Source organism: Protopterus annectens, chromosome 2.part1, assembly GCF_019279795.1.
Source record: "Protopterus annectens isolate FY-2018-M chromosome 2.part1, PAN1.0, whole genome shotgun sequence".
In the NCBI taxonomy this organism is placed as follows: Eukaryota; Metazoa; Chordata; order Ceratodontiformes; family Protopteridae; genus Protopterus; species Protopterus annectens.
Window position 1 is genome coordinate 121,684,972 of NC_056729.1, and position 22,974 is coordinate 121,707,945.

The following is a 22,974-nucleotide window of genomic DNA, read 5'->3' on the forward strand; positions in this document are numbered from 1 at the left end:
AGATGGAACCAATGGGGCAAATTTATGGATACCCATCCAGCTGTTGAATTTTGTTGAGGGCCAATGAGGTGTTCTGTTTGGCATTAAGTGAGTTTATTCCAAAGGAAGGGAATTTGTTGGGGGACTAATCTGTCTTTAAGCAGATGTTACTAATGTCGCATATCAGGTTATGGTTTTTAGAGTGAGCATTATGTGTACCATCTGTACCATACATTGGGAGGATAGAAGGTTGGTCAGTATATCTGTCACTGATAAGAGTAGGTAAGGTTTGATGGAGCCTTCTAGGCTGCAGGTGTATTGGTATATGTAAGCAACTGTTTGCTTGTGACAATGCAGAAGTTAGAAGGCTTAAGCAAGGCATTGTCTTGGGATTTCTTGCCAATGTATGGTATCCACCCCCCCCCCCGATGTAAAGGTGACACATTGGAGGTAAGCTTTGCAGGGAATGTTAAGGACAAGCAGCAGAATAAGGTTGTTCAGCATCCTGGGTTACCTGAGTTGTATGTTGGCCAGTTTACTCTGGTCATTTTGGGGAAGGGGTTATAAGTTAGTGTACTGTTTTACCATTGTGGTGCCTTTTGGTGCATTTCGGGGGATGGCATTTGAGTACATGGTTAAGGCTGTTAATGGGGATTTGCACTTGTTTACAAAATGTGATAGGAGGTGCCAGGGTGGGGACATAATATAAAGGGTTGATTTGTGGCTGGTTGGTTAGGCATTGCTAGGTTGGTAACATTTGTGCTGCAACTGCCTGTGGTAGGATCTTGGGGCTGGTTTATAAGTAAAGTTTATGGTAAGGAGTGTTATTTTGGTCAAATTGTGTTGCAGCTGCCAGGGGTAGTAGATAAGTGGGTTGGTTTGCGTATTTTGGCTCAGGCTTGTGTTTAGCGGAGGAGAGTTTATCCTCGATTTACTGCAGTTTCAACGGATACATGGTTGGGTTAATTTACTAAATTCTGGATAGTGGCTCGTATGCGCATAGAGTGGATGTTATATGGGGAATATAGGCTGACCTTGCCCATGAAAGATAGTTGGTTGCTGGGGTGGGGTTTGGTATATGGCGTGTCAGTTGTTCTACAATTAGTGTGTTTACAGTTTCATGGATTTATCAATGTCATTAACAATGGGTTTTGGTTGCCAAATATGTGTGTGCATGTTTGTTGCTGTTTGTTTTTTTGTAATGGATGGTGGCTATGATGGGGGGAATTATTAGACAAATGCTGCATCAAGAAAGGAAATGGCAGTTTGGTCATTAGTGTATCCAGTGGGTGATCAAGAGACAGTAGTTGCATGATGGTATGTTACTGACCTGGTTTGACCTGGTGACATTGGGCATTTTCAGGTTTTGGTGGTACATTATGCTTAGGTAGTTCTGCCTGGCTTGGCTTTACTGTTTAGGGTGCATTTAGGGTCATACTGCTAAACAGCCATGATGGTGGGTTAAATGTTTTATTGCTTATAATGGGTAGTTGGTGTGATGGCAAGATTGCTATTAAATGGGATTTTGAAAGAGATGTCTTGTGGTTATTATATTCATTGGGCAGCAAATGGGGTTGCAACTTGACATGAGTGTATGCAATTGCTGCTGCATGGTTTCAAGTGGCAGTGGGTTTAGTGTGTGGTTTTCTAGTTGGCTGGTAATGACCCGAGAATCATTATGAAGCTTTTAGGGGTATGGCAATTGGGTAACTGAGTATTTCACTCATATATGGTGGGTATGCTAAATTATGAGGTTATGGTTTGTTACTTTAGCATTGGAGAGGGATCAGTGTTTTGTGTTCAGCTGTTTAGGCAACTGGTAATTGTTATTTATGTGATAGGGTTTGAGAAGTGATAGCATGGATACAGTTTGGTTAGGCAGGATGGGGTACACAGAATGATGTTTGGCTTAATGCCTTTTAATGGTGGTTAGGTTGTTGGAAGTTTGGTTGCAGAGAGGGGGAACAGCCTGGTCAGGCTGGTGGGTGGAGAAGAGGAGCAGGCTTGCCCTCTTCTGTTTCCCGCTCTGCTGTTGGATGTTCAATTCAATACACTGCTTGATAAGTAAAATAAGCAAGAGGAGGTCAGTTGCTTATTTGGTTGGATGTATAATACAATAAATGGTAACTGAAGTGAGTGGTGGCATGCTGCTTCATAAGTAAGCAAGTGCAGGTATGGATGCTGCTTACTGGTCGGGATGAGCGGGGACACTCTGTACTATTTTAATGTTACATGGATGTTATCCTCACCTATATCATGTGTTGGTTTTAATTAATAAATAGCAGTTAGCAATCATGTTTATGGAAGTTTACTAAAGGTTGTCAAATGCCATTTGGTGTGATGTGTTTATTGAAGGGTACTGGGACAAATGACATAAACCTTCACAGTCATATAAATGAGACGCATCGACATGATAGAGTTATATTCCAATCTACCCTCTAATAAAACAAAAAAACTTCCCCTACATGTCAAGCACAGTATGCCTCTTGTTACCTTTAAGGTAACCTTAAATAATTGGAAGGGAAGCCTCAAATTCACCCCCTCCCCATCTACCTCCTGTTGCTGAAGGATGCTATTGATTTCCTATCTCCCATCCAATCATAAAGGTTCCTTTTGAAAAGGGCCAAGGCGACGCTCTGCTTGACATGGATGGGCAGTCTATTCCAGAGTATGGGGAGTCTCTGGGTCAGGAACCTATCTCTCCAGCATGTTTTGTTCATTGTGATGACAAGGTTTAGATCCCTGGAACAGGTGGCTCTGAGGGATTGGGATTTCTTTAAGTATAGCATGTCCAACAGCTCTGGGTTTAACATGGCCTTGTATGTTAAGCAGAGATCACCTCTGAGAAGACGATATGTGACAGATTTTATCTGGAATTTTTTTAGATGGTCAGCACAGGGCATATGCTTTAGGCCTGTGATTCTTTTAGTGAGGTATTTCTGCAGTCTTTCCAGTTGTTGCAGATGTCTTGAGAGGTACATATCAAATGGGGCATTGTACTCTATAATGAGTCTAATGAGGGATGAGTACAGTGGGACAATGGCCTCCTTTTTTCTGGATGAAAAGCCCTTAGTGATGAGGTGTGCCACATAGAAGGATTTCCTTACTGTTGTGGCTATGTGGTTATCGAAGGTGAGACCACTGTCCACCTGTGTCCCTAAGTCTCTTATCACGCTTTTGCTGTTTAGTGTACTGCCACCTATGTGGTAATTCACAGGTACATGTTTGTTCCCAAAGGGGATAACTATACATTTCTTAGCACTGAGCTTGAGCCTATGGCTCTGGCACCAAGCGTCTGTTTCTGTAAGGCCCTTTTGTAGAGTATCCACATAATTTGGGGATTCAATAATGGCTCTCAGTTTGCAGTCATCTGCAAATTTTGTTAGCCAGAGTCTCTTAGTTTTGGCCTGTACTTCTGTGAAGTAGATGCCAAACAAGAGCAGTCCCAGGACTGAACCCTGAGGTACTCCACTTGTCACTTGTCTGGAGCTGGATTTGGAGTCAGCTTCTTATACATTGTGGGCTCTGTCAGTAAGCCAGTTGGCAACCTATCGAGTGATGTGGGGATTAATGCCCAGCTTAGTACTTTATCTATGATTCCAGAGTAGGGGATGGTGTTGAAGGCCTTGCTGAAGTCCAGATAGGCTGTGTGAACCACCTTACCTTTGTCCACAGCTCTGTAGACTAATTAAAAGAAGTCAATCAGGTTCAGAAGACAAGATCGGTCCTTCACAAACTCAAACTGGGTGGGGTCCTGTGTTGGAAGGTTGCCAATGTCTTTGTTTAAGTGCCATGATAATATGTTCCTTGGCCTTGCAGATCAGGCTCATCAGACTGATGGGGCGGTAGTTACCGGTATCCAAGGTGGATCCCCTCTTGTGGAGTGGGATAACTGTAGCTGTGCACCACTCAGTGGGCATGAAACCTGAGGTGAGGCTATGATTAAACATGACACTTAGGTGAGGTGCCAGTTCATTTTGTAGTTCATGTAGTACACAGCCCTGGATGTCATCTGGTCAATTGGATGCTGTATTCTTAGCTTTGAAGAGTGCGTTTTTTACCTGTGTGGCCGTTATTACTGAAATTTGACAATCTCTTGGTATTGAGATGGGCCTTTTAGGGGGTGAGAGGGGGGTGAAGTTGGCACTGAATCGATCTGCCAGGATATTGGCAATATCCTTGGGATATCAGTATGGGAATAGTTAACGATATATTTTATTTCAAGAATAACATTTGAAATATAACAACAGACATCCTTTCCCACACTGGCATGCCATCTCCCAGATCACCCAATCTGTAATTTAAATTCAATATTTCCTGTTCTCTTTGATTAACACATACTTCCTTATGATGAAGATGATAATGATGACATTTCAATGAGCTTATAAAATTCAACCTATTAGTTTGTGCTTACACAGTTAGGAAACTCAGCAAATTGTGCATTTAAGTTGGATTATTTCACGCAACTTTACCTCTCTACAGACAATCATATTAACTAAATGAAAGTTTAGTAATGAACCTGTTTACAGTGAATATTTCAGCTACCACTGTGTATTTTGATTGTTCACTTGATTGTGCAACTTATCAAATGCTTGATACTCCTACTTTATTTTACTTTACTAAGTCAGAACAGATGTTTCTGTGTGTGTGTATATACATATGTGTATATATATATATATATATATATATATATATATATATACATACATACACACACAATATATATATATATATATATATATATATATATATATATATATATATATATATATATATATATATATGCATAGTTCTGGATTTGAGGTCATTGTTCTTACTTACATTTATATCTTCTAAGTCCAAGTTATTGAGGATGACGCCATTTCTTTTCCAGATAATTGGAGGTCTGAGTGCTCCTTGAATAGAACACGTTAGAACAGCACTCTGCCCGACGGTTGCTGTGGTGATGCTCACTTTCTGATCTTCAGGAAGACTTAACTGAATGATCTCTGAAAAAAAACATAATTGTTTCTAAGGTTAATTAGTATGCAGCTTCTGTACACTGATTAATTCAAGGTTTTTAGTCTGACATGAACACTGGAAATATTTAACAAAAAACTGTAGAACATTTCAAACTCTTTCAAATTAAAGGTCACCATGACATTTGAATTAATCTGACTGACAAGTATCACCTACAAAATAAGTAAGACATTGAACTTTAAATGGAATGTCAATGGACAGTATTGAATTTAATGTGTGTTAATCATCAAAAAACCTATTAATCAAATGCCATATATCAAAATGTGCATTTGATTTAAAATGAAAATATTTATTTTTAAATGTACATGCCTGTGCCTGCTTTTCCTAGCTTGATAATATACAGCAGAGTCTAAACTTCCATTCAACACTTTAACATCATCTTAGACTCTTGAAATAAAATAACAACTGGATGCATTTTGTTAGTGAATACGTTCTGCCAGCATAATATATATGGTAGATACTGCCTATTGCAACTGCTAATTAAGACATTGCTATATAAACACCTGCAGCACACTGGCTGGTATAGTGTCATGTGACATCCTTCACTGTTTAATCCAAACTGTACTATATAACATAATTTTTTGGAAGTTGGAAATTTTGAGTACTTTGTCCTCATTAAATTCTACAAATGCTCCTTTTTGATAATAAGACTCTGGTGTTAACACTAAAACAGCAAATGTTTGCAGCAAGCAGAATGCCACAAATGATAGATTGTTATGGTTTTAGAAAGTAGAAATAGCTTCATTACAAACAGCCATTACGTAGCCATCAGGACTAACAGTTCAGTGGCGCAGTTTACCATATGGACATGTAATGAGCTGGGTAAAATGTTGCTGTGCCCTGTCTTTTTGAAAAACTTAGTTCTGTGTCAGTGTCTTCAATTTACCTCTCAGAAAGCCTGAATGCTCACATTTCTTTGTACAACTGTGGGAAACAGCGTTTGAAAATGTTGACTTTCACAGACTGAAAAACAGCCACCTCCCACATAAACTTTATGCAAAAGGAGATCTGAAAATTATACAGACACTGGCAAAAGTTGAGAATGAAAGAATCATTTCAGGATGATGCATTTGAGAATGTCTGTTTTGGCAACAATCTTGCTATATAGAGCTAGCTGCTTTAATTGGCTGGATTCAGACTGCTGAGGGAATTCATCTCAGCACGTTTGCAGTTGCTGCTTACACTTTCAGGGTTACATACATAATTTCCAGGCAAAGATACATTCTCAATGATACATTTTCACATGCAGATGTTCTTGTGTGCAAAAAAACCCCACAAACACAGACACAACCATAAAGGTGTACAGTTACAAACACACACACACACACGCACACACGCACACACGCACACACGCACACACGCACACACACACACACACACACACACACACACACACACACACACACACACACGCGCACACGCGCACACATGCACACACCCACATTCACACTCACGCACACACACACACATGCACACACACACACGCACACACACACACACACACACACACACACACACGCACACATACACATGCACACACACACACACACACACACACACACACACTGTTGGCAGTGTGTCATCTCTTTGTGGAATAAGTCATTTCTTAATTTTTTTCTACTAAGATTTCCCTGGTTATATTTCAACATCCATAATGCCACATATATACAAATGTCAATGTTGATTTAGAATACCACTAGTTAGACAACAAACTGCATCATTCCTTGGGTCTTGTATATAATATTAAATCTGAATGTTATACTTTGTTTTACTCCTGATTGCAAAAAACAGAATTTCTTCCTAACCACCAGCCATCCTTATTTTCCATCTTTATGAAAAAGGATTGGCCCATATCAGTTCATACAGATGGCCCCTATTTCAATGAAGATTAGTCTTGCTAAACTATTTTGTTGAGAGTTACAGTGATGTACAAATGTCAATGCCTGTGCAGTTTTCACCCTTTTATTTCATTGTCAGTTAGTTTGTCCTAACACACCACTTTAATCCTGACACTGTACAGCATGTAATTCATTTAGTGCTTGTCTGTTATGTACAAGGAGGTTAGTCAATACCGCAGAGATGCTCAAAAATAATATGAGTCACCAAATTCAGCTTTGCTTTATGAAGCCCAGCCAATGCCTAAGTTCCACCAATGAGCATGACTTGAAGCAGGTAAATTCATTGAGATAGGAAATCTGATCTCTGCAGTTTGGTGAAGCATTTCTAGTGCAGTCTTTCAGTGATGTGTCTGCTAGCTAAGCCCAGGTCACTGGCATTGTAGCTTTACAGCTACACTAGGGTTCTGGACATTATTGAATACATTTCTAGCATAGTACTTACCTATGAATCTATGAACAAGGTGCAGCAATTTCAATGATCAATGCAACTTAGCTAATAGCTGCTTTGTATATACATAATAATTTTTTGCTATAGATCTGTAGGGAAAGAAAAAACATGTTCTAAACTGTAGCAAAGAGCTATTCTGGCTTCTTGCTGCAGTTCTTCACACTGACCAACTGTCATTTAAGTAGTTATGGTTGTGATCACGGCTGCTTACAAAATTGCTGATACTGCATGCAAGGGCTTATGGTACTTCTTACTGTGCCCAAAAAAGCCCCTTCGCCCCATTGACCTGCTGTTGCTTTGCCCTTGAGCAGAAGGACTTCTTATCTGCAGACAGCAGGCAGCTGTCACCATTATGACTTCCCCCAGGTAATAACTCCCCCAATCCCATAACGTACCACAGATCCCCTTCTCTCCAAATGTTCTTTGGTGCATTATAGACGGCTTTTAGAGGTACTACCTGGATCACCTGTCAGCGAATGTTGGCATTTGTTGGAGATGCTTTCTTTATGTGCTTCTTTTTGGAAAGCCAAGTATGTTAATGTTTCAGGGATTATCATGCTGAACTGTATCGGAGCTTCAGTTTGACTGAAATTAATTTGCTGGCATTCAATTATTCATTCAAAATTTCTAGTCAGACTAACACTTGTAGTAGCTTCTTTGCCAGTTTCTTTATTTAGCTTTAAAATTGTTGATGTTGTTTTTGGTAGTTGCAGTGTTTGTAAGAGTGTATTTTATTTGGCTTTTTAAAATGAACTGTCTGTGGCTTGTTCTCTTTCTGTGACTATGGACAAGGAATCAGTATGAACAAAAGATTCCACCTCAGGACACACATGATGTTTGCATAGTGTGCCTGGAAGTTAAACATCTAGAGGTTTCTTGTGATATTTGTGACAAGTGTTGCAGGAAACTTACAGCAAGTTATGTTTTAATCATTTGCAACCTTGTGAATCCTTAAGTGCATCTAAACCGGGAAAAGAGAAAAGAAAGCTAGATGATGCTGAGATTATAAATCAATGGGGTAAAGCTCCAACATTCTGCATGTGCAGGTTTTATCTTCTGAGAACTTATGCACAGCGATGTTTCTTCAGGATAAGTGTTCTAATGGGTGGGTCTCTTAGATGGAGAAAGCTGTTATTCCAGATTCACTTATAAGGAAAAGAGTCAGTTGATTAATGTCACAGAAAGAGTTATCAAAGTATTTGAACTCCACACTTTCCTTCACTATGTTAATGCATTATCAGGTATCTCTGAAGTCCCCCCTTTCTTGTTTAAAGGGAACAGATGATGAAGGTGCACTTGATTAAGCAATGATGGACATGAGCATCCTGCCATCTCTCTCTGTATTCAGGGCAGTAAGAACATATCCCTTGCCTTCTATTTCTGTTGGTTCATCCCTGGGCTTTGCTAGGAAATGTGTGGGTTTGGAGTCAATGACTCCTGCTTTGGTGGCACTGTTATGCAACACCCTGATGGTGATGCCCTGTTCTGCACCAGTGAGCAGAGTACTGTCCCTTTTGGATCCCTAGATTACTAATATATAATATGTTTATGCCAATGGCTCCATCCCACTTTCAAAATCTTTGTGATACCTAAATTAGAAAATAGACATGCATTACATTGTCTTCATTTTACAGACAATAAACATGGCTTCCAAACTACTGAGAATAATCCTTTCAGGTTTGATCTACTTTCTTACAAAAACATACATCAATGTGACATATTAAAATAAGTCAACTTTCTCCCTAATGCAAACAGAGATATAGCTCTATGACCTACACTGATATATAATGTACATCATTCTGGCTTCTCCTTGCTCAGAGAAGACAACAAGAGAGTGAAACTACTCTGTAGGCAACACACAGGATGACTCCCTCCACCTAGACCATCCTAGCTTTCAGAATGCAATACGCAAAAGTGCTGTATCTACATTAGGACCCCCAATATGGAATAATCTAGCAAATGAAGGCAGGAACAATCCAGTCTTACAAACCTTCAAATCATCCATAAGAGAATATCTGTATAAAGATGCTAAGTGTAAGTGCGTCCATGATTCTGGCTAAAAATGTTCAATTAAACTTAAAATAAAAAAAAAAAATGATGTTTCCTAATATAGGATATGCATGCCTCTGATTACTTTATCTTTGTTTCTTACGATGCATTTGCCTTATTTGTTTTATTTATTGCTATGCTTGTTCAAATTCTGTTTATACTGTATAATCATCCTTAACTTGCAAAATATTTGTTTTGTAGCCAGTTCCTGACTGAAAAGGATCAGCAGACCAGTCCATTTAGCATGCTAGCATATTGAAGATAAATAAATAAACCCAAATGCCTTCTGGGATATTCTTAGTGTTGACAGTATTATACTTAGACACCTCAGTGCCAAATACATCCTTGGTTTGAACATCGATAATTATGTTGAGGCCTAGTCACCCTCCTTTGAAGTTATCTTCTTTGTTACCAGTTTCAGTAAGTTTGCAGTTTCTTTAGGTATTAAGCCTTTCAATTTTACCCAGAAAGAAGAAACAGTTATTGAGGTACACCCAATGGCTGACTGCCCCCTCTTTCAGATTGCTAACATCACTTACTCAATCCAGGGTACTCCTCATTTTTATGCACTGACCTTCTCATCTTTGACCCAGAGAGGCAGAGAAACAAACACCAACCAGAGGGACAGGAGCACAGTAGCAGGCACAGACTATGCTACTTCTCATTTAGACATGGCATCTCCAAGTGTTCTCAGAAAGAGGAGTTGGAATTGTCCATAAAGTCCTTTATCACAGGTACCAGTCTAGAAGGTGAGACTTATCCATTTTCAGGCTGATGACCCCCCGCTTTGCAGATAGCCTTCAGTTATGACATCAGCAAAGGGTGAGAACTTACTGATCCTGTTTATCCCAAGGAAAAGATACAAAATGTGGTCTTCTGCTCTGCCCCAACTAACCATTTGGCGGTTCCCCTTGCAGACTGCACAGTTTTGCTTATCATGCAAAAGACTTCATAACAACCAGATGTAGTTACTTCTATTTCATAAAGAATGGGCAAGATACCTTTGCCACCCAAATACTGTGAATGCTTGGATAAGGGTGCTTTAGTTGACTGTTGTAATGTTTGCAAATCATAATCCAGAGCCACTAGAAAAGAGCACAGTGGTCCTGTCCCACCATCCCCATCCAACAAAAGAGCCTCTGGCTTTAAACCACTTGTGAAATGTTGTATATGCACCAGGCCCCCTTTCCATAATTGCTCTTAATGACAAGACACACAGGACCCATTTCATCACAAACATTTCCAAATAGATAAAAAAAAAATCCCCCCATCTGTCCTGTTAACTTTGTACTGAACAACACCCACCACAAAGTAAGATCAAAGATAATCACTCTCTCAGACATAAAACACAACAAAAATTTCAATAACTAAAAATGATCATCTCCAATTTAGACTGGTCAAACATTACATATCCAAGACCCCAAAATAGCAGTCACATCCTTAACCAACCTCTTACTAACAAATCTTTCTATCTAAAATTCCCCGTAGTTTTACTAACACTGCAAAGCAGATTATTCCCCATTAATCAACTCTACAAACCAAAACCAAACAAATAGATTTAAGTAACTCAAATCCCTCCTCTTCCTGAGAGATGAAGTATGGAAAATGTGGAAAGCAAAAAAAACTGTAGACTACAACAAATGATTTGTTACCAAGAAAAGCATCAGAACACACAAAGCCTTATTCCTATAATAGCATCAAATCTCACCCCTAAATCAACCAAAAAAATCTGGATGCAAGTTAACCAAATAATTGGTACAGTCAATGTCAAAATCAGAGTACCAACTTGCTCTCCTGCTAAAAATCAGTTTACTCTCGTGACTTCTTGGATGAATTATCTAAACTTCCCACACCTTACGCATCTCAACAAGATTTCACTATTCTAGAAAACAAGTCCCATGACTTCACACTATTATTCTTTAAGAAAACTACAACCTCTAATATCAAAGTAGCCACCAATAAAATACAAAATGATGACACCCCAGAATCAGATAGCCTTCATTCCTGGTTCCTTAAAGAATATGCTCTTTACATATAGGTTCATAGCTCCATAGGTGTTTACTAGGTTAATGACCACAAGGGCCTTTTTAAGCCTAGCCTTGCATCCCAAATCTCTGACATGTTCTGCTGCCCTTGATAAGTGTAAGCAGGGGCTTAGGAGATGAAACATTTACAAGCAGGGGCTTGCGGGATGAACCATTTATTGGCTGACAGTGTCCATTAGAGACATAGGTGTCAGATCATGGATGAATTTCCTGTTCCCTATCCAATTGTCCAAATTACACTTGAATTGATTTATGGAGGAACTATTTCACATTGATGGGGGGGGGGGGGCTGTTCCAGAGAAGGGCTTGTCTCTGGGATACATACTTGTCTGTCCAGCAGGTCCTATTTATATCCAAGGCAATATTTACTTCATTAGAACTGGTAACTCTGGTGCTGTTTTTTGTGAATATGCAAGAGGTCCATCAAAGTGGGGTCTGACAATGTCCTGTATGCCAGGCATAGATCTCCCCTCAACAGCTTATAGGAGACAGAATACAGGGATAGATCCTTGAGGCAGTCTGCATAGGACATTTTACTTACACCCTGTATTCCTTTAGTGAGGAACCTCTGTGAATATTCCATTTGTTGGAAATGCACAGGTAGGTACATATCAAAGAGGGCATTGTACTCAATCATAGGACTGATAAATGCTGAAAACAGTGGTGTAATGACTTTTTGGACCTAGATACCATACCTTTGTTTATAAGTTGTGCAACATATAATTATTTTATCACCACTGTAGACACATGATAGTCAAAGGCTAGATTACTCTCTATATGTGCCCTAAGTCCCTGACTACTGGGTCAGCTTTAAGGGGTGCGTTGTCAATGTGATAGTTACCAGGAGTGGATGACTCCCTGAAGGAAACTATTATGCATTTCTTGGCATTTAGTTTTAGTCCAAGGTTCTGACACCAGCTGTTTGCCTGTGTCAGCCCTTCATGGAGAACATTTGTTTTGGGGTAGGATTCAATGACAGCTCCTACTTTGCAATCATGTGCAAATTTTGTCAGCAGAGACTAATGGCATTGGTCTTGACTTTAAAGACGTAAATGCCAAAAAGGAGCAGTCACAGGACTAATCCCTGAGGGACTCCACTTGTGACTGACCTCTTTCTAGAGGTGGGCTCCCCATGTCTAACTTCCTGGGTCCTGTCTGTAAGCCAGTTAGCAATCCATCTGGTGAGTTATGGGTTATTACCTAAACTCATGATTTTGTCAACAACTCCTGAGTTAAGTGTTGTGAAAAATGCTTTGGCCAGGTCAAGGTAGACACGGTGAACCCTTTTTCCCTCATCAATTGCATTGGTGACTTTCTCAAAGAGGTCCACCAGGATGAGTAACCATGAGCTGCCCTTGATGAAACCAAACTGGGTTGGTTTCAGTATCTGGATGTTTACTATGTCATTATTGACCATTTCCATGATAATTCTTTCCATGGCTTTACATATAAGACTAGTGAGACTTATGGGTCTGTAGTTTCTAGCATCTGTAGATGGCCCATCTTTAAGCAGCAGGATGACTGTTGCTGTTCTCCATTCATGAGGCATAAAACCTGTTTGGAGGTCACAGTTAAATAGCAGTTCCAGAGGGCCTGATAGGTCATGTTTCATAATATGAGGGGTCTGAATGGATAGATGATAAGTCAGCAAGCAAAAGAGATCAAGTTTTGGTGAGTACCTTCATGAAGTGGACCATATTTTTCACAAAAATCTCACCAAGACTACACTGGTATATAGAGTGTATTTTATGCAGAATATATCATGCACAGAAGTACATTAAAAATTAAAAAACATAAGTGGGTGCACAAGACCCAGGATACAAATTTCCTGATCCTGGTAGGTGCACTGGTCTCAAGAATGGAAAAAATATGGAATCCTCAAGATATTGCAACATTCCTACAATGGGGCCAGGCCAGGCCCAGGGGAGAATGGCCCCCAGTTGTAGATGGAAGTAGTAGTCCACAAAAATCACAAAAACTTATAGGCCAAAAAAGAGCCATAGACAATATAGTGAACTATTCAGGGTAAGAAAGAAATTATGCATTGTTACTAGTGTGCAGGAAGCCCAGAATTTATACACAGAAGATATATTAAGAGAGAAATTAGCTGAAAGAAAATACTTCCACAAGAAAAACTGTCAGAAGCTTCAAATAATTTGTGTTCATTAATACAACATGTTTGTGATAAAACATTATACACACCAAGAATCTTTGGGCCATTTGGAAAAAGAAGTGACTCTAGAAGTGTGAAAATATAAAGAACAAAATCTAGAGACTTTTGAAAGTTAAAAAAAAAAAAGAAATATGGACATGGGAAAGAAAAATTAATTAACACAAAAACGTGGCCCCAGAGATATTTGAAGAAAAATACAGGCAAAGGCATCCAGATATGGAAAAATTTGCAATAAAAAAATAAGATCACAAAGACAAAATGTAGAACAGAAGATTAATAAACTAGAAGTTAAAAAAAACAGAAGATTAAGTTACGGAATACTTGCAAAGTGAAGGATTTAGTGCAGAAAGTATGACAGGTTACATCAAAGTATGATAAAACAAAGACTCCCCAAAGTAAGGAGAAACAGGAGGAGCCATCTGAAGAAGAAATATGGACATTGGAAAGAAAAAGAGATTTAATATGTGCAAAGGAGAAAGCAAAACTAACCAACACAAAAAAGAGCAGCAGCAAAGATACTTGAAGAGAAATATAGCCAAAGGTATCCAGACATGGAAAATTTTACAATACAAAAAATAGAAAACAAAGAGGAAAAGTAGAAAAGAGGATTAGCAATGGAGGACTTAAAGAAATAGAAACTGAGGTTATGGATTACCTGCAAAGTAAAGGATTTAGTGTAAAAATTCTAACTCAGAAAACATCCCTGCAGGATAGAGTAATGGATTCCCAAATTAAGGAGAAGCCAGTGGAGTAGGAAACATCTGATCAGTTGCTGTATGAAGACACATTGTAACCTTCCATAGGAAAAGAGTACAAAGGATCAGTGAGAGTTGCACAACAAGAGAAGGAATAGGAAAGTGTGGCAACTCTGACGCAGTCAATGCTGAGGAGTGATAGGCCAGCGAGTTCCCATATGAAAGAGCAATGGATGACACAGAGTGAAACTGAAGAGAATGTGGCACAGGAAGATGCTCTTAAACTTTCTATAGAATGCCTGCAGGAAATGAAGAACAAAGAACGTGCCCTCAGTTTAAAAGAAAATTATCTAAGAGAAGAGTTGTTTGATTTAATAGAAATAGACATATATATTAAGATCAATGTAAGAAATAGACTACAGAAAGTCAATAAAATCCAAAAAGTTAGACGTTTAATAAAACAAGTGAACATAGTAATTAGGACTGCCCATAGAGATTCATGTGGTATAACAGAAGCAAATAGGATATATTACTGCGCAGCTAAATTAATAACAGATAAAGTCACCACAAAAACATGGGGTAGTAAGGGAAAAGAAGTGGATAAATCGAATGCTATTGTGGAACTATCAAATAGAGAAAACTATAAAGCAACTAAGACAAGAAGTGTCACTGTTAGAAGAATATAGAAGAGGGAATAGATCAACTAAAATACTCAGAAAGATTGACATGATAAAAGCAATGCACAGTATCAGAATGGATCAGCACTGTCGCAAATAATAAACTAAAAATATCAGCACAGGCAGAAAAACTTGGAAGATATCAGATAAATATAAAAGTAAAGTACAAAATAAGAAATTTATTGATGACCAAAAAAGGTTTATAGAGAACTGGGAAACAAGGCAAAAGGAATTGAAGCACCACCAAAAGAAGAAATAGATACATTTTTGAGGAATAACTATGAAGATCCTGTGGAACATAGCAAAGATGCTGAATGGATAGAAGAAGTAAAAGAAAGAATAAGAAGTTCAAATGTACAGGATATGAAATGGGATGAACTTACGGCTAGAGAGATTGAAACAAAGTTAAGAAATGCTCCTAACTGAAAACTCCCAGGCCCAGATGCACTACCTAACTTCTGGTTAAAAGTATTAACATCTTTACGTGAAGACTTAGCCATGAGTAAGAGCTATTTATATGCACATCCTGAACAGACACCAGTCTGGTTAACAACAGGAAAAATAATACTCTTACTTAAGAGTGAACTTGCAAGCTATCGTAAAAACTGCAGAGCAATGGCTTGCCTTTTGATGACATATAAACTATACACTGGAATTGATGTCAACACAGTTTATAGCCATTTAGAAGAAAAATTAATCATGGCAAAAGAACAAAATGTTAATAAAAGAAAGTCATATGGAACAATGGATCATTTGTTTTTAAATACAGTCATAATGATGAAGTGTAAAAAGGGGAAGAATCTAAGTATGGCATGGATCTTCTTCTTTCGGCTTTTCCCAGTTAAAGGTTGCCACAGTGGATCATCTGTCTGCTCATGATTGGCAGTGGAGTTTTACAGTGTCGAGTTGCCAGCCTGGTGCCCAACCTTCCACAGAAGTCTCACACATGCACACACTCACACCTGGGGCCAATTTAGTGTGTCCAATCCACCTACAGCATGTCTTTGGGATGTGGGAGGAAACCAGAGCACCCGGAGGAAACCCACGCGACCACAGGGAGGACATGCAGACTCCGCACAGAAGACACCCCAGCTGAGAATCGAACTGGAGAACATCTTGCTGTGAGGCGGCAAAACTGACCACTGCACCACCATGGCTGCCCCTAAGTATGGCATGGATATACTACAAAAAAGCATTTGGTAGTGTCCCACATTCATGGATAATAGATTGCTTAAAAATGTATAAGATATACCCTACACTAATCGATTACATTACAGTGATCATGAAACATTGGGAGACCACTTTGCAGTTAAACCATGATAAAGGAGAAATTATTATTCCAGGGATAAAAATTCAAAGTGGGATATTCCAGGTGATTCTTTGTCACCACTGATCTCTTGTCTTGCCCTTAACTCATTAATCTGTTTACATAACAGATTAGGTTATGGCTACAATTTGACTCCGAGAAAACAGCAAAGTGTAAAGACTTCTCATCTTCTCTATGTAGATGATTTAAAACTGTGTAGTTCATCAGATGAGGAACCGAAAGCACAACTGCAAGTTGTCAAAATGTTTTCAGATGATATAAGATGCCATTTGGTCTTGATAAATGTGCAAAAGCAACCTTTAAAGCAGGAAAGTTGCAGCACCAAGAAAACATCAGTGATACAAAAGAACTTGAGCAAGAGGCAGTTCATAAATATTTGGAAATTGATGAAGGAAGGAACGAAAGGAAGAGCCAGCAAAAAACAAACCCCTTGAAAATAAATTTATTGAATATGATAAGGACAGCAAAAAAGTGCACAGACCGGTTTCGGCTGGTATACACAAACACAGCCTTCTTCAGTGTGAAACAAGTATACTTTTAGCATGCCTTTATATATGCTGTAAATCATTCTGATTGGTTATTTAAAATGTGTCATTCAGACCGGGTGGGAAAAGCCCACCCAGCTTGACAATCCATTTTTCTCTTTAGAATTCAGTAATTCATGCCAACCTGTTTTATTGGATTTTTTGCCCTTGATAATGTCAATAATTGTAAACGTGAAGGATGCTGAAGGATGAATTACATGATGTTTACATAAAGCATTGTTCAATCTGCCCTTTTTGATGTTGCTGTTGTGCTCAGAAATTCTTAATCTAAGTGGTCTCGATGTTTGACCTATGTAAAATGCTCCACATGAGCATGTAGCTAAATAAATCAGCCAATATGAGCTACAATTAGCAAATAATTTGATGTCATAGAGCTTGGAAGTATTTCTGCTAGTGAATTCTTTTGTTTTTGAAACTTTACAACAATTGGAACAATGTCCACAAGGAAAGCAACCAAATAATATGGCGCCAGTCAATGTACTTTGAATAGGTTCATAGTTTGATAGATTGTGTCATTTGATGAAGGATCAACAATAAAACATGAAAAAAATATGAATAAAAACTTAGGAATATTTTAGAGGATTAAAATTAATGCTGAAAACAACATTGACATTTAGGAACAAAGTTCAAGCTATAAACCAATTTGGTCTTCTTGTCCTTATTACAGTTTGAGAGTGAATTACAAGTCTCAAAAGGTGTTGGATAGGTTGAACAGGAAAACAAGAAGGATGCTTCATGCTCATCAAATGATTTATAAAAATCAGTGTATATTATATATTTCCCATTCTGAAGGTATGTGCCTCCTCAGAATTGATTACTTGTATAGATCTGCAATTGGGGGACTGCATATATATCTGCTGACCTCACAAGACCCAAACATAGTGAAAGTTTTGAAACAAAAGGAGAATAAGTCTAAGATGACTTCCCTGCTTAGTTTAGCAGAAGCATATTGGTGTCAAGCAGGAATGGAAACCAAAGCAGAATTACATAAAGATCAGGCAGCAACTGAATGTGCCAAAAAACAAAACAAAGAATACAAGCTGAAGGATCAGATAAGAAGGCAAGCAATGTGGAAAATCTATAAATGTAGTTGCAAGTATATAAAACTCTTGGAATAACCTCATGTTGATCTGGATCAAACACAGGAATTGTTAAGGACAGGTGAATTTAAACCAAAAGATGAAAGGTTAACATTGATGGCCCAAGATAGTGAACAACCTACACACTGGCTTACCAAGCCCATTGAGCATGTGGCAGAAACAGACAAATGTAGGTTTTTCTAAAACCGAATTGGAAACAATTGCACATCTTGTTGCTGGTTGTGACATGCTAATAGCAGAAGGACTGTATACTGAAAGGTATAATAATGGGGTCTATATTAGAATACAGACTATTTAGGTGATCAAACACCTAAACATCGATCTTCTAATATTGAACTGCACAATGTTGAATGTCCCAGGGAAACATGTCCCTCGGCCACAACACAAAAAACATTACTTTTCATATAAATTATAGGGTTTCTTTGAACAGTTCTGCATAGGTAGCAATGTTCTCAGGGTTTATAGGAGCTTGAAATTTTGTCGGGTTATCACTTAATAGCAGTAAGTTAGCTTAAGAGTAGTTTCTGAATATTCCAGGGTTAGCTGGGGGAGGCAAGATTTTATTTTTACTTCAAATGAGACCATTCTGTGGTCTGACCTTACTAGGGAAGACATTACTCTAGAGGGTGTGCAGCACTCTCCCATATTAGTGAAGAACAGATACAGTATGGTTGCACCCCTGGTTGCTGTATTGATAATCTAGTCCAGGGAATGTGTGTTCACAAAATACAGGTATCTCTGTGCCCTTACGTTTGGTGTCATATAGGATTCCCAGTTAATAGTGAGGTAATTAAAGTCACCCATGAATATGGTATTGGGTTGGCCGGTGAGTGTTTCCAATAAGTTTAAATACATGGTATTTGTTTCATGGGTCATAGAGAGGGACCTATAGCTTGCAAGGAATTGGTATTTGATTTTACCTATGGTGATTTGAACATGGAGTAGCTCAAGTGCATTCTCCAGTTGACCAGTCTTGAGGTATATTTATTTTCATGTAAATCGAGACACGTCCAACTTTAGTCCCTGAATGTGTAGTAGCTGGTTTAAATATATGGAAGGCATTATACCCTTGCCCTGTCTATGTGCTCTTTGTGGCTTTAAACCATGCCTTAGTGACTGCACAGACATCAGCATTCTCTAGGATGAATAGAGCTTCTAGGGAATGGAGTTTTTTTTTTTGTTTAGACACCTAGCATTGAGCAGTAATACCTTTAGATTTTCTTGGCTTTGATTTGTTACGTCGGAAGTACTTTCAGTTTGGCATTGGCTAAAAAAGACACTATGGGGGGAAGATGATGTTTTAGTTAATATTCAAAAACTAGAAGGGAGAGGTGCACCCTTAGAATGGCACCAGAAACTAAGCTAATTATTAAAGTTACTCATCATTTGTTTGTGTGGTGGCATCATCCTTGGAGAAGGTAAAATGCTGCTCAATGCTAGGCTCACACCAGCCTGAGACACATATTCCGAGAGCTACTTGATGAGTCTCTTCTTCATATAGTCTAGAGAGGTACATCTCAGGTCATTTACTCCCACATAGACTATGACTGAGTCATACTGGTACTTGTGGTAGAATGACCTGAGTGTATGCATAATGTGGCAGATCCTAGCCCCTGATAAGCAACCGACTGTGACTTTCTCCTTACTCAACCTGGTGAGAGAGACATCAGTGTGTCTCCTGATGGAGTTTCCAATGACCAGAATGTTGAATTGCATGGTGGCTTGCCTTATGGGTTTAGAAGTAGAGGCTCTATGAGATGTGACTGTATGTGTTGATGTAGGTGTTGTTTTGAAAGAGTGCATTTGGGGCTGATGAGGGCATTTGTTACGTATACTTTGTCTAGCAGGTCTTTGGAGTTTATGATGGTTCCATTTCAGTGCCTCAGAATATATGGGTTAATATGTCTGCTTTGAATTGCAGCATACTGTGGTGGTGGTGCTCCGGTACCGTTGTCACCTCACAGTAAGACGTTGTCCTGTTCGATTCTCAGCTAGAGCGTCTTCTGTGTGGAAATATACGTGAATGGGCGTACCTTCATTGAAGGTTATGCATCAGAGCTGGCAACTTGGCACATAAAAATATGCTGCCAATCATTAGAGGAACGGAGTTCCGCTGTGGCAACCCCTAATCGGGAAAAGACGAAAGACACAACATATGTCTGCTTTGAATTGTGCGTGATGGGAGCAGCATATGTACTACTGACTACCTTACTGAAGTACTTTTATGTGACAGCTTTGCCACCAGTGACATTGTATAAATACATATTTCATACACCATATCAGTTTGCTTGAGAATTAACTGGTTGTCAGTAAACATTAGGCAATTTCTACATTGCCTCAGGATGCCCATATCCACAAAGCTGGTAACAGACATAGTAGGAAATTTCATATCCATGGCAACAGACCTTTTTATTGATTAGACAGAGTGAGAATATAAGCAATTTGAGGAGTATCTGATTTGCAACTGTGGGGACAGTGCTTGTCACTGCAAACTAGTTGTCTTGTGTCCAACTAGGTATTGGTGAAATTTCAATCATGCTTTTACAGGAAAAAGTGTCACTCAAGGTGTCTGTGCCTATACAGGGCACTGTCAAACACTTGAGGGGAAACAAATTACTCGACCCTGAAAGCTGAAGGATGAAGTGTTTAGGCAGATATTCTGAAGTTAGAAACAAGTCAAGCAGTACTTACTGAAAACAAAGAATTAGCTTGTCAAGAATGATGAAAACAGCGGAGTGATGTGAATGGGTACTTGTAAAAAAGCCAGACTGGGATCGACGTCACACAAAGACTTTATTGGAAAACGAACAACCAGCAATCCACTAAACAGAATCCTAAGCGCTTTCATCCATTAATACTGAGGGCATCATCAGAGTAAATGTAAAAACCTTTCTCACCCTCTTTTAAGTGTAAAACATATACACGCCCATACTCCATCAACCAATCAAAACGTTAACCAACTAAAACTCATTCATTAATAATGTTATAAAGCTAAAACATATATGTGTTTTTATATATATATATATATATATATATATATATATATATATATATATATATATATATATATATATATACACAATGTATAATATATAATGAAACCTGTGTGGAAAATACTAAATCCATATAAATTTATTACATCAACTATATACAATAATTAATTAATAAATACAATTGCAAATAACACTTTAAAACAAAAAATAAATAATATCTAATATATAATATATTTGTCCACCTAAAATTAAGTACCTAAAACGTACTAATAAACCTAAAAACATTAAATATTAAATATTGATATTTAGTTACTAGAATAATCGTAATGAACTAATAAAATGTTGAAGGGTAGAAAAACTTTTATATACACAGTGACCTGTACTTTAGAATACTAGAAAGTGATATATGTTCATTTATTCCAGGAAACCTAGATGCATCAAGTCTAAGTTGCCAAAGACATTCTTTAACCTCCAAAAATGTCTTAGCATCTCCTCCTTTATCACAATGTGGAACCCTATCAATAACAAAAAATAAAAACTTTTTGTAATTGTTACAACTTAGACTATGTACATATAAAGAATTTGTAGTTTTTTTATTTTTTATGTCTCTTACATGTTCTAATATTCTAAGTCTTAGTTTTCTTATGGTTTTACCTACATAAAATGTAGGACAACTAAGACATGTAGCAAGATAGACCACCATTTTGGTGTTGCAGTTGCAAAACCCAGGACTTCTAATAGTTTTGCTATAATTGTGAACTGCAATGTATGGTCCATTATTGATATATTTACAAATACTCAAAAAGTTCTCCAAGGCTCTTGTACGAAGTTGCCACAACAATTCTAGTCTCTCTAGAAGCAGGGGCAACTTCGTACAAGAGCCTGCTCAGTACCAGGGCTTAATGAACAATATTCTATCTCTAGTATTTTGAAATTGAAAGCATTGAATAGATAGGTTATTTTATCTCTGACATTCATTGTGCCACATACAGAAATGGTAGAGTATATAATGTTTAAATACGTACTTCATTTTCAATGTTCAATATATATACATAATATATATTTGTGACATTTATATTATTATTTCATCATTTTATTTTTAGCATATTTTGTCACAAAATGTTTATTTTAAGTTTTACTTTTTATTGTTTTATGATCGACTGGTTCTCATACATTATAGGATTAAATTCTGTTAGAAGTCAACAGAAAGCAGAATTGTTCATCATTATGTCATTATTAAGTCGCTAACATCCCCCCCCCTTACCTTTATTATATAATGACATAACGTTTAAATGCTTAAATGTGTATGTTTGGACTTGTTATTCTTGTAGTTCATAATACTCATATTTGTTTAGTGACTTTATACTTGAAATGGGGACTTACTTTTGTGTATTTTTACCCATTGTACTCTTATTCATTTCATTTTAATGTTTTAACCTTATTCTTGTTCTTGCAAGTGAATTGTGTATATTACTGAATGGGTGTATAACTAGGAAGTGGAAATGACAAATGCTTTGTGATCAGGAAATTAGGTTATTCGGATTGTAGCAGGGGAAGGGCACAATTTGAATTTGAAATTGCCTTTATAACACATGATGGTTTCTTGTGTAGAACCATTTGTCTGAAGAAGTCTTTGTATGGTGAAAGGACGAAAAGCAGTATTTTTGTACCGTGTTGCTTAATGTTTTAATAAACTTCTGGCCCTGTTTGGTCTTAGTTCTACCTTTTGTCCACTATTTATATTTGGATGCTTGAACGTGGCAATTGTTTGGATAACCTTTGAACAAGAAAGGACTTATTTATTCCAGAGCTGCATAGCGGGATTTACCATTCTTCACCAGTGTGTGTCAACTTACCAGCACCATCCTGAATTGGAGAACTTTGTGAGTTTGTGTATGCCTTCCCAAGTTTGATATTTACAAATACTACATGATCCACATTTATTCATCATAGAATTTTTGGAGACATTTTGATTGTCAGCTGTCTCCATAATTTCCTTTAAATTTTTCCCTCTACTGTATGTAAA

At 38.0% G+C, this 22,974-nt stretch overlaps 1 protein-coding gene across 2 annotated transcripts in view; it reads right to left on the reverse strand.

Annotated features, from left to right (window-relative positions):
- Positions 1–22,974, reverse strand: part of FSTL5 (follistatin like 5) — a 3,739,468-nt gene that overhangs the window by 1,388,383 nt on the left and 2,328,111 nt on the right. For both annotated transcript variants that reach the window (XM_044062069.1, XM_044062068.1), the window contains exon 7: positions 4,801–4,967. In XM_044062069.1, coding sequence (XP_043918004.1) covers positions 4,801–4,967 — 167 coding nt within the window. The remainder of the gene's footprint in view (positions 1–4,800; positions 4,968–22,974) is intronic.